Source organism: Nicotiana sylvestris, chromosome 6 (assembly GCF_000393655.2).
Source record: "Nicotiana sylvestris chromosome 6, ASM39365v2, whole genome shotgun sequence".
In the NCBI taxonomy this organism is placed as follows: domain Eukaryota; kingdom Viridiplantae; phylum Streptophyta; class Magnoliopsida; order Solanales; family Solanaceae; genus Nicotiana; species Nicotiana sylvestris.
The window spans coordinates 160,395,859-160,408,333 of NC_091062.1; the positions used below are offsets into that span (position 1 = coordinate 160,395,859).

At 39.8% G+C, this 12,475-nt stretch overlaps 1 protein-coding gene across 1 annotated transcript; it reads right to left on the minus strand.

Moving 5' to 3' along the window:
* Nucleotides 1-5,127: 5,127 nt before the first annotated feature.
* LOC104245056 (flavin-containing monooxygenase FMO GS-OX-like 4) lies at nucleotides 5,128-9,441 on the minus strand. The gene is made up of 7 exons (XM_070147599.1): nucleotides 8,733-9,441; nucleotides 7,902-7,972; nucleotides 7,319-7,471; nucleotides 7,155-7,237; nucleotides 6,323-6,458; nucleotides 6,062-6,235; nucleotides 5,128-5,544 (listed from the first exon to the last, which is right to left on the minus strand). Exons 1-7 carry the CDS (start codon nucleotides 9,367-9,369, stop codon nucleotides 5,332-5,334), a joined length of 1,467 nt encoding a protein of 488 aa, XP_070003700.1. The 5' UTR covers nucleotides 9,370-9,441; the 3' UTR covers nucleotides 5,128-5,331.
* Between the last annotated feature and the right edge of the window lie 3,034 nt (nucleotides 9,442-12,475).

Consider the following 12,475-nt stretch of genomic DNA (forward strand, 5'->3'; position numbering starts at 1 on the left):
AACCATTCACTAATAATTTCTCGACCTCTTTATGAATTGCGTCATTTATCGCAGAGTTAAACTCTCATCTGATTTGTCTTACTGGGGGTAAAATGGGTCGACGTTCAACCTATGAGTTGCTATCTCCTTTGGGATACCTGACATGTCTGCATGGGAAAAAGCGAACAAGTCCACGTTATTTTTTAAGAATTGATGAAATTTACCTGGATCTTGGAGTTTATGGTCGATGAAAGCTTTCTTGCTATGGTTTTCGTCATCTAGTTGAATGGGGTCAAGGTCCTCTATGGTTGACCTCGTGGCTTCTATGATTTCAAGGTCGCTGATGACGTCTTTCGTTTCCTCGCCATCCGACCTCGGCTTCATTAATTGCTATGCTTCCTCGGCTTTTCCTTTAAACTGTTGTGTATGTGCAATCTTGGATGATGCGGTAGCATTCTCGAGCCATGCATTGCTCTCCCCGAATGTAGAAGACTCCCCAAGGGTGGAAATTTAATGACTTGGTATGAACTGGAGGGGACGGTTTTCATGTCATGTATCCATGGTCGGCCTATGATGGCGTTGTATGTCGTATCCTGGTCCATGATGTGGAACGTGGTCTCCAAGGTGACGCCGCCGACCAAGACGGGCAATGTGATTTCTCCAGATGTCCGCTCAATGGCATTGTTAAAACCTGTTAGCGTGATGCAACATGGCACTATCCTGTCCTCGAGCTTCATTTGGGTGAGAAATCGAGGGTGGATGATGCACGCGCCGGTTCCATCATCGACCATGATACGTCTTATATCTGTATCAAAAACACGTAAAGTAATGACAAGGGCATCATAATGAGGAAAGACCAAACCGTGGGTATCCGACTTATCAAAGATGATACTTTCTTCAAGTTTGTCATACCATTCGTGGGTGATTGACCGCCTGAGCTTTTGAGTGGTGGTGAACTTTATGTTGTTGATAGATGTGTCTCGCCTCCCCTGATGATCATTTGAATGGTCCGAACTGGGGAAGGTAGTTTGGGCTGTCCCTGATGTTGTTCTCACTATCGGACGAAGTTATCCCTCCCTCGATCGCTCATCAACTCTTTTAGATGCCCTTGGTGAAGCATGTTCATGACCTCTTGTCTGAGGGCGATGTAGTCCTCGGTCTTGTGACCACGTTCCTGGTGGAATTTGCAGAGGGCATTTGACTTCCGGTGCTTGGGTCGGACTTCATATTCTGTGGCCATTTTACCTTTAGACCGAGCTTTTCCAATGCGTAGACTATTTTTGAGGGGGAAACACAAAAATTATGAGCTGACAACAAGGGGGCATACCTCTTTCATTTTAGTGGTTTCCCGTTCGCGGCCTGGATGGACCTTCGTCGTGACGTGGAGGTGGCATGAGAGTGCCTCAGACGTAAGGCTGATGTCTTTATCGATTAGGCCGTGACCCTGCTAGATCTCTTCTGTTGTTGTTTCTTCGGTCCTTCATGGACTTCGTTTGGACCGAGGTCAGGCGTGGAGTAGGCTCGTTGAGATCATCCTTGCCGGCTCTTACCTCGGCACAGTAGGCATTATGTATCTCATCTCAAGTGGTTTGAGGGTATTTCATGAGTTGGCTTAGTAATTTTTTGGTCGCCCTCGACCCACTTCTGCTCAGCCCATTCTAAAAAGTGGCCACCACCATTCCTTCAGATACATTTGGAAGGGTCATTCTTACACGGTTCAACCAGGCGAGGAAGTCCCTGAGTCCCTCGCCAAGAGATTGCTTGATGGAGAATATGTCATTCACCCTTTCCTCCGCTTTCTTGGCCCCGGCATGGGCGGTGACGAACTTGTCAGCCATTTCTTCAAACGTTTCTATGGAGCGCGCAGGTAACTATGAGTACCAAGTTAGGGCCCTACCGGTTAGGGCTCTCCAAACTTCTTCAGCAATATGGATGATACTTATTCTTTTGCAAGGTCGTTGCCTTTCACTGCAGTGACATAGTGGGTCACATGATCTTCGGGGTCCGTCGTGCCATCATATATTTTCAAATATGGTGGCATTTTGAAAGTTTTTGGTATAGCATGTGGCGTGGTCTCGTCCCTATATGGTTGTTCCATAAACCAGCCGGCGTCCCGTTTTGGTAGGAGTTTTGGGATGCTCGGTATCTTATCTATCCTTTCTTGATGCTCTCTCATTGGTCGCGGAGTGCTTTGTTCTCGTTCTCCATCTCTTCCATTTTTCTAAAAATGGCAGTGAGGGCGTCATTACCTGTATAATTAACAGGGTGAGTGGTACCTGTCGAAGGAGGTTGGCTGTGTTGCTCATTGGTTGTTGTGGCGATGTTGACTTGCACACACTCTCTACTCGCCCTCTGAGCGGGCTTGTCTAGTATGTTGTTCAGTATATTCGTTAGCCATGCTTCTAGTAGCTTTTTTACCGCTGGTGGTGCTTTTTCCGTGGTGGCGTAGAGGCTCCCTTTCCATGAGAAGCGGTAACACTTCCATAAGGAGGGGATGAATCCCTTCGCCTAGATGAGCCGCTTGGTGTCACGTTCTCCTCGTCCTCTCCGTGAGCTTCGTTGATAGTGTTTAGGAGATTGGCGTTGAGATCGGCTATCGCCTTTCTCTTTTCTTCTCCATTGCCTGCCATGTCAGATTTGTGCAAACAACGAGATACGAGACTGTGCAGAGTTTTGCGTGTTGTTTTTTTTAGATCTAGAAAAACTTAAAACTTTGAACTAGAAAATCTCCACAGACGGCGCCAAATTGTTTGACCAAAAGTCTTAAACCTTTTTATTAATCTAATTAAGTAAATGATAATAGGTTAATTCTAGTTAAATATAATAAGCTCTAGATCCAAGATTGATGGTTAATAATTGCCAAAAAACCGCATTCAAAGCTATTAAAAGCCAAAAGGAGATTTAATAATGTTCTTGTGAGTAAATGAGGGAATAAAGACAAACAATAAATATGATGAATGGCAATAGCTGTAAACAAAGAGAATAATTCACCCAAATGTATAAAGAGGTGGATGATTCTCCCTTTGACAATGATGTGAGATAACCAAACGTGGAAATATCAAATACTTTATTGGATCTGACGTGGGAAAGCTTAGAACAACACAATAAAATCCAATCTTGTATCGAGATAAAGTTTGTAGTTATGTGGGAGTCAACTTTTCTAGAGAGAGCTTATCAAGGTTCAAAATTAGATTTTCTTCTTTCTCTCTATATTCCTACTTATATGGGACATTCCCCTTACCTACTAAGAGTACAAATACTGAAAATATTCCTCTGAATCTTCTTTGGAAATATCTTATTGCTAAACTAGTCATTTTGGCCGATCTGAGTGCTTGACCTCGACATTCGCTGCTCGGCTCGTCAATGTTGCTTCTTAAGCATGACTTCGGCTTAATTGATTCTTGATTTCCCTATTTCAGGCGAGGTCTCTTCGATTAGATTTTGACCCATACAGTTTGCCCAATTTTATTAACGGTTTAACCAATAGCCCATTAAGCTTTAACAAAACTATAATTTTACTCACTAAGTATATAAAGCCACATCATGGCTTCATTCTCTCATTCTCTCAAATCTCTTGATAATTACTCTTCATCTTCATACCTTAATCCTTAGAATAAGTTTTAAACTTTTCTAAATTTCTCATCTTAATTCTTTAGTTAAGATTTTTAGTTTTAAACTTTAAAGAATTAATTGTTCTGATTTTTAGTTTTTTTATTTGTTTCTTTTGTTGGAAAGACTCTTTAGTATTTGCAAGATTAGGATTTTATTATTATCCTGTGAATTATGCATGCCCGCAATGAGATAGTTAGTAAGATTAGATTATTGAATGTCTTATTCCTTACTCCTACTAACTTATAACTTTAAAATTTAAGATCATTAAGTGTGATTTTCAAATGCAAAGAAAGTTCTCTTTTCTAAGGTTGAAAATTAAACCCTCTTTCTTAAGAGCAAAAGTTCAGTTCCTTTCTCTTAACAATATAATCACAATTCTATAATTAAAACATGAAATTTTTGGATACTTTTTATTCTTATCGGGTATACCGATAACCTAACCGATAAGGATCGATAACCGACTAACCGATATGGATAACCGATATCTTATCGGTTCGGTTATTAGTTTAGCATATTTACAAATTAATAATTGATATACCGAACCGATAACATTCACAATCGAACCATACCGACTGATGCCTACCCCTAGTTTGGCCTAACATGACTTGTCGTCTTTCCGACATGTTAGGAGTACTCCCTTTCTTTTTTAGGTATCCATCAATTTTCGCACCAAACTTCCTAGCTTTTTTGCTTAATTAGTATAAAAGTAGCTCCAATTAAAATGAAATATTAACTTGAAATCATAGGTAAGCAACTGTACAAATACATACAAATTTAGGTTCGAAGAATTATAAATGCCAAACCAAAAGCATTTTGAAACAGTTCAAGTAACCATGTTATATTCCTCTCTTCCTTTTTGAGTGTACTATTCAAAATGGGTAAAAAAAACAGAAAAAGTATAAATAAACGTGAATGCTCCGAGAGATGTACCTATCCATCAATGTCGGTGTTCAGCTAACTTGCATACATAGAGTTTTCTTTTCCTATTATTTTGAGTTTAATCTATGTATTACTTTTGACTTTATAATCGTGGTGTATGAATCAATTTACGCGCACCTCAACTATTTCTATGAAATACCTACTATGTGTTACCTACTATGTGTTACTTAATTGAGATTATTTATCCTTTAGTTAAACCAAATATGTACCTTAAGCTACTTCTACTAGTCATTCCTTTTTCCCACTTATCTTTTATTTCATGTGTTATAAAGCAGTAGTTATTTTTCTAAATCAAACAGGGTTCTATGGAGTCAGAGTAAATGTTACCATTCAGCGGGAAAATGAAATTTTGAGAATGGTTGAGATATTTCATCATTTGTTTAATCCATGACTTCGTATATTGTTCCCCCTTGATCCCTAAACATGTCTTTATCAAGTTACATGACTAGGCAAGACCATATTAGTTCAGCATCAAATTTTCCAATAAATGTAAACCTCTGTTTAATGATATCTATCTTCTTTTTTTTTTTGTTTTTTCATGTCCTGATACATTATTCTGGGTTATCTGTGCTGCTGCCAGAGAAACTGAGAAGGAACTGGAAAATCACCAGAATCTTATTGAATAAATGTACAAGCAAAAATAGCCTGTATCACTTACAATATATTTCGACGGCAGAGTTACAATTGAAATTATAGAGGAATTTCCAGATGTTTCTATACTTTTCAATTTATTCAGCTACATTTTCCTGTAACAAAAATAACCTATTTCAAGCATATTACATGCCAGTTCTCCAAAAAAAATCATCTGGGGAGCTTCTGTGCTTGAGCTAGTTCAGGAATATATTTTACAAAGTCTTCATGAGCTTGAATTATCAAGTCATCATCATCCCACTGATCACGATATGTCTCAGGCTGAGTCTTTTTATTCTTTCTTGAGATAAAATACATTTGCTTTCTCCATTCTTCAGAGAGTGGAGATCCACACTCAGCAGCCAACCAATCATCATAGTCAAACTGTAAAGATGGGGATTGTCAACGAGGCAAGACATATATACCACTCTTTTGGTTAACCTATAAGATATGAATAATGAGCACTAGAGCTACTTTCTTATATAGAACGGGCATAGCCATTTGGTGTTCCCATGCCAAAACTAGTTTAGCCACATATGCAGATGTGCCAATGCCAACCACGCACAGAGATTCATATCCGATAAAAATATAACTTGGATGTAAATGTGCTAAAGAACCATGACAAGCCAACTTGAGTGCATTCACATGAGAAGTGTGCATGGATTTTCGTATGACCAACCACTTGCGTTTGCTCATAATGACAAAAGCTAACTACTCTCTAGTTCTTCAGTTTCATTTCTATTCTCTTCTTCTTTTCCAAATTAACTAAGGTGGTGTAGCCTAGAACTTCTGTATGTTATTAAGAATAGGCATGAAGTAAAAAAGGAAAGGAAAAGGAGACAACACATAGAACAGAAATAGAAACGTTCAACCATTCAACAAGTTTTGGCAGATGTTATACCTGATAATCATCCATATTGTGAGTGTACCGCTTTGGAATGCAAGAGGCTTCCATGGATGAGTAAAAAGCTTCAATATCAGCATTCATATCTTCCTTTGATGGGAGAGAAATGCGACCAGATAAAATGCCAGCGATCCACTTGCTTTGCAATTCACACAAGGGGAATGGTATAACCTGGTGCCCAACCACAGACAAATAATTTGTTTATGTCCACCATTTAAAATGTAAATTGAAAACTCAAGCACATAATCTCAAGTTTACCTTCCAAGGCAGCCCAACAAATGAAAGACTTGGAGCAAAGGCTGGTGGAAAAATGTGTTTGTAAAGTGGCCCAACCCGGTTATCATCCACAGTTACTATCCCATTAGTTTCAAGGAAAGGAAAATGATACTTGTACCTAAGAAAAACATAGATAAGCAACATTCTTGAATACTTCATCCTCCCATCAATTTGACTATCTTGTAAGATTATTAGCAATTATTTTTTATTATAAAAGCAAAGTTAGAGATCACTCACGGTAAATTAGGAGGTCTGTACTACCAAAATCACATAAATAATATTCATTTTAGTTGAAAATAACTTTTCTTTACAAAAACAGAGAAGTTTACTGTCCTTTCGGCAAACTCACAATATCTCACCAAATCTGGGCTTTAACTTGCAGCATTATGGTTAACATGGTAATAATTCTTGGTTTCTTATTGATTAACATTCTTTTAAGCTTAAGATTTTTTTTTTCAAAAAAAAAAAAAAGGCTTAAAGTTTAAGGTATTAAAGGGTACATGCTTTATTTTGAGACTGGGCTATTCAAGAGCAGATCAACTACTGTATTTACTGTTTCTAACCTTTGGATCCATAGTCTACCCCAATCATCCCACTTCCTTATTGATTAACTCTTGACCTCACCATTCTTTTGTTTTTTACAAGGTCAGTTCACCTCACCATTTATATCATTATATGAACCTAGGAAAAACAGAAGTGTGTTACCCTTTCATTTTTCCTGAAAAGAAAAAGAACAGGCTATCACCGTCACCTTCCTTTTGCTTTCTTTAACCTGGGGGTGAAAAAGAAAGTTTCAACAGGACTAATCACTCACCCTGTGCAGTGTAGGATGATGTCGGCAAGGACTTTGGACCCGTCTCGAAAATTCACGCCACCATCGATACCAACAGATTCAATCTGCATCATTTAGACAACTGAAAAATCAGCATCTCGTGTTGATAAAAACCACATAAATATACAAGTTATATACAATTTTACCATAGAATGTTGCCAAACATTATCATAGCCAGGCAGCTTCAGCGGAACTCCACTTGTAGCTGATCTAGAAGAAATGTGGACCTCTTTAGCAACTTCAGCGATTTCTCTGGAGATATCAGTAGCACTTGCAGCACTCCCTATCAGCACAACAACCTGTCAAACCATTTATCATATATGATATGCTCTGAATATGGTACTAAAATGTAGAAATGTCATATGATCGCACAATAAGATGATATTATTTCTTTGCAATATATTAGTCAAAGCATGGAAGCTGATACAGCCAGGGTGCATTTTTCCCATGTCACAACTGGGCTCGAATGAGCATACAAGTACGTTCACTTTTCGTATGGTCTACACTTTTAGTAATAGTTCACGTAATAGAATATCATAGTTCACACTTTTAGTCAAGAAAATTAAAAGAATATCATAGTTCACACTTTTAGTCAAGAAAATTAAAAGATAACTTCCAATGAGTAGAGCAAATTCATAATCTAAATAACTGCAAGCATTTCAGTTACGTGACCGCAGTTATAATTCGGAAACATTAACATTTTAATAAAATAATGAACCTGACACATACTTGGTCTCGAAAAGGATCAGGAACACGGTAATTGTGGCTGTGAATTTGCTTTCCGGGCCAGACTTCGAGTCCTGAAAGGCTAAAGGCTTCCAGTTAAAAACATCAAAAACTGCATATTGACATAGCTTGTCCAATCATAATGACAACTCATAAATAGTCTCAAAGCTACTCATAAGGTCATCCTGAATAAGGAGAAAAATGGAAAAGAAGTGCCAACTCAAAAAATTTCAACTGCTTGCAACATATGAACCGTAATAATTAATAGAAAAAAATACTTATCATATGCCTCATAACAAAACAAAAATTATGTTTGAATAAAAAAATGGGTGGAAGCTTAAAAAGGCTAATCTTTTATTCGTACAATATTCACTATTGTTGTGAATTGTGATACTGTCTCAACAACAGAAAGAGAAAAGGAGAAAACGTTTCAATTCAGATGGGAAGACAAAATTTCCTAAGAAAAACCGTGACAAACAGCATGCACATAATGTTGATGCTCAAAATGATCAACTTTGATCGGCCACCGCAAATAAAACATAAGGATGGAACTGTTAGCTTAATGTACGAATCAACCTGGCTAATGGCTATTACAATTGGATTACCAAATACTTGAAATATTCATACCAAACTTTATTTACAAAGACTTCACCAGCATCTGTCTTATTCCCTTAAAGAATCTACAATTACCACAAATTGAAACGTGACTAAAAGTGATACTTCAAATGTGAAGAGCTAAAGATCAGAATATGATTGGATTACCACAAATTTAAAAGCAACCAAAAGAAAATAGTACTCTGCTCGACTAGAAAGAACTAAGGATCAAATTTTTACCAGGAATATCAGCAGTTCTTGGTTCAGTATAATGTCCATTGCATATAACTACAGCATCATACTCCTCATGAACAAACACAACATCATTCTCTCTCTTTTTAGAACTAACCTTCCATTTTCCATTCTCCAATAATCCCACATGGCCCACTTCCATCCCAAACCTCACAAGTCCAATAAGCCCAAAATCAACCGCAAAATCCTTCAAATAATCCAACACTTCTTTATGACCCGGATACCTCCTCGGGTCTCTATTAGGCTTTTTCTTCGCCACAAACGGGTAATCCCGATAACCCATTACTTCCCGAGGAAGGTTAACACGAAGTGATAAATAGAGACTTGAGTGAGCGATTTCCCGGTTCGGGTCGATCCCAATCGGGTCGGATTCTGTGGCGGGCGTGTAAACCCATGTGCCACCTAATTGATTTTCTCGTTCAAATACAACGACACTGTGACCTTCTCGATGGAGTTCTCGAGCTGTAACGAGGCCCGCGGAACCTGCACCGATAACAGCGACGTTTTTGTTTTTGGGGGAATTTTGAGGCATATGAAAATGGGATGGAGTTGGGGATAGAAGTGTCATGTTTGTTAGTGTGCGAGAATAAGATTGGTTAGAAGAGATGACACTTCGAAGAATCATGACTTTGTAATATTTTATGTTGTTTTAGCTGAGTGTCGTGTTTTGTATCTTTTGTGTTTGTTTGATTTGTTATGCTACTGGTATTGCATGTGTTTTTGTGGTAATAGTGGACCCGCGAATCTGGGTTGATTCCTCACCACATTCAATGTTTTTTTCGTTTATGTGATCCTAGTTTAGTTCGTTTTATTTTGATTTTATTTTTAATTATAAGTTTGTTTATCTCGTAAATGGTAACTACAATTATATTTGATTTTGTGGTTCTAAAAATACGTGACTTATTTCAATACTAGTCGTTAGGCGGTAGATGCTAAGTGTAAGTGAAAAAAATAAGAAATGCAAACCAATAAGGTCACAAGGCTGGACCTCGAGCTAGCTGGAGCAGAGCCTCGAGATCTAGATGGGGCTAATAGCGATGAACAATTGACGAAGAATTAATGATTATGAGGGCCTCAAAGATGGCCTTTTGCAGTTAATAATGAGTAATAAATGAAGAACAATGGATGAACAATGAAAGAATACGCAATAAATGTGAAGAACAATTATGTTAGCAGAGAGCAGAGAATGTTGTATTGTATTCAATATGTTGTGTAATAATACGACCACTTTTACAAGATGACAAGGGTCCCCTATAGGAGGGGGGAATGCTATTGATACAACTGTATAATGGCTCAGTACTGATTTGTCCTATTCTTGCAGGTCCTGTCAGTTCCGATCGTGTGTCCTTGGGAATTTCTCGCTTTTCCATGATGGTCGCCGATTCTCGTGTTGTCTCGAGGTATGCTATGATGAGTCTTCGGTATACCTTCTCGGGGTGGGTGCTTCGGGGACGAGCCCTAGATCGTGCTTCGAGCCTATCGAGGCCGGGCTCGAAGTACCATAGAAGCCTCAAAATCGGTATTCCCTGATTTTGACCGTATACAGATAATCCTCGTATTCCTTGGAATGAAATAACAAGGAACGATTTGAATTCTTCAACTCTCCAATACCTTTATCATTACGTCAATTATGCCATGTGAGCAGTTAATGTGACAAAAAAAGGGATGCTCAAAAGTCACGTTCATACGGCTCTCGAAAATCCTCGAATTGATTATGATGGTCGGTCGTACTTTGGCTTTCTCCAACGCGCGCTACTGGCCCTTATAAATACTCACATCCTTCTCTCCTTACTCTTCATCATATCTCCCAACTTCCAACAGGTCTTCTCATTTCTTTTTTGTGTTCGTCTCTTATCCAGTTTTTTTCTTTTCTTTTCCTCTGAGATCTTTCAGTAAAAATGGCGAAGACCTCTAGAATTGTTTTCCAAGATGACAAAGCTTCCTCATCTTCACGCTCGTCTAAGGAAAAGACCATAGTACCTCCTTGCCTTGAAGAGTGCATCCCCTGACTCCGTGAAACATCCTCCGATTTCACGATTGACAAGCCTTCTTCTAAATCGGGGAGATGCGAACCCATATCCCAGTATATTAGCCTGATAACCGATATTGGGAAGGTGAAAACGGATTGATGTTGGGGAGAGGCAGTGCAAGTAGAGATTCCTTCTCGGGAGGAAGATGTAATGAAACACAAACACGGTTTCCTTAGCGTATATACATATCCTTTTACCCTAGGTTCGGTAGAACCATCCTCGCCGTCGATAAACCTCGTAATCCTTGATTTCCGTGGACAATACCGGGTGATGCTCGGTCAAATTCATCCATCATTCTGGCGTGTTGTTTATATGATTAGGCATTTTGCAAACATGGCTGAGGGGTACCTTTTACCCTTGACCATCTGATTAGGATGTACAGCCCCCGACTTTATCGAGGTGGCCTGATTAAGCTTCAGCGTCGGGCTCCAAAGGCTTTCTTTGCTTTTACCGATGAAGGCAAGGACAAGGGTGGATGAGTCGCTTTGTCCGAGTTAGGACTTCGGATCTAATTCCTGTTGAAAGGATGCTATTCTCCGAGGAATGGAACACGAATTGTAAGTGAATATGTCGAATAAATATTTTTTCTTTACTTTGGACCATTTTCCCTCTTGAACTAACTTCCTTCGTTGATGCAGCTGTTGAGTGGTACCCTGGTGCAGTTAAGGATCTTTTGGGCTGGGTTAGCCAGCTCGATTCGACTTACCCTATACTAAGCGTGTATGGCGCGATCTGGCTAAGGGCTGGTGGGAAGCTAAAAACCACAGTGATGTTTCTCTTCTGTTGTACTTGAGCTCGGTATAGGAGGTACCCCTTAACCGTATTCTCAACTTTCGTAACTGCCTTTTGCGTTTGTGCAAGCCTGGGAGATGCCTCTTTGATGAGGGAAGACTCCTCCGGGAAGGCGGATACCTCAAGTCTTGCCAAGGAGAAAAAGAGAAAAAGAAAATCTCTGACTAAGTCCCCGAAACCGAAGAAGGCTAAAGCTCAGAAGCCTAAGGTCGATTCAGCGGCCATAACTTTAGAAGCAACAGAGAGTCCCCGAGCTGGGGGCGAAGAGAGAGACGACTCCCTGCTAGCACCCGAGGGAAAAAGAAGTGCGTCTGCTTTGGATTTTGTGAGCTGATGGCTATCGAGCCGAAGGCTTCAAAACCAGAAGTTGCCGATGTTTTCCCACCTCGGGCAGAAGAGGCTCTTGAGGGTGATGTCCCTGACCGGATCAACGGCCAAAATATTTCACTAGCCGAGGGCATTCAGTAGCTGAGTTAGGGGACCCCAGCTCTGAGGCTCCCTAGAGGCAAGAGAAGGCCCCGATCGATCTAGCTGGGGTTATTGATGTGAGTGATTCTCTGCCGGGTTTGACATCCTTTCCGAGGGGGATACGGGATGCCCGTAATAGAGAGACCTCCGATGCGGGGGCATCCCTCGGAGGAAATGACGTATTTGAAGGATTCTTCACTGAAGTCGAAGAAAACCCTGAGCTTAATGCCTCGCTCGTTTTCGAGGCAAAAGGCTGTGCAAACAGGTAATCCTTTGCCAACTCTGCTCTGAGCTTTGATCCTCATCTTCCTAATTTTGGTTTTTCATGCTTTCAAGCTATAGTGCTTTACAATCAGGCCTTAGCTAGATCCCAAGCTTAGTCGACCCGCTATGAGGAAGAGTGTGGGAGGCTCTCATCAGAGGTCGGCGAGCTTAGAGCTC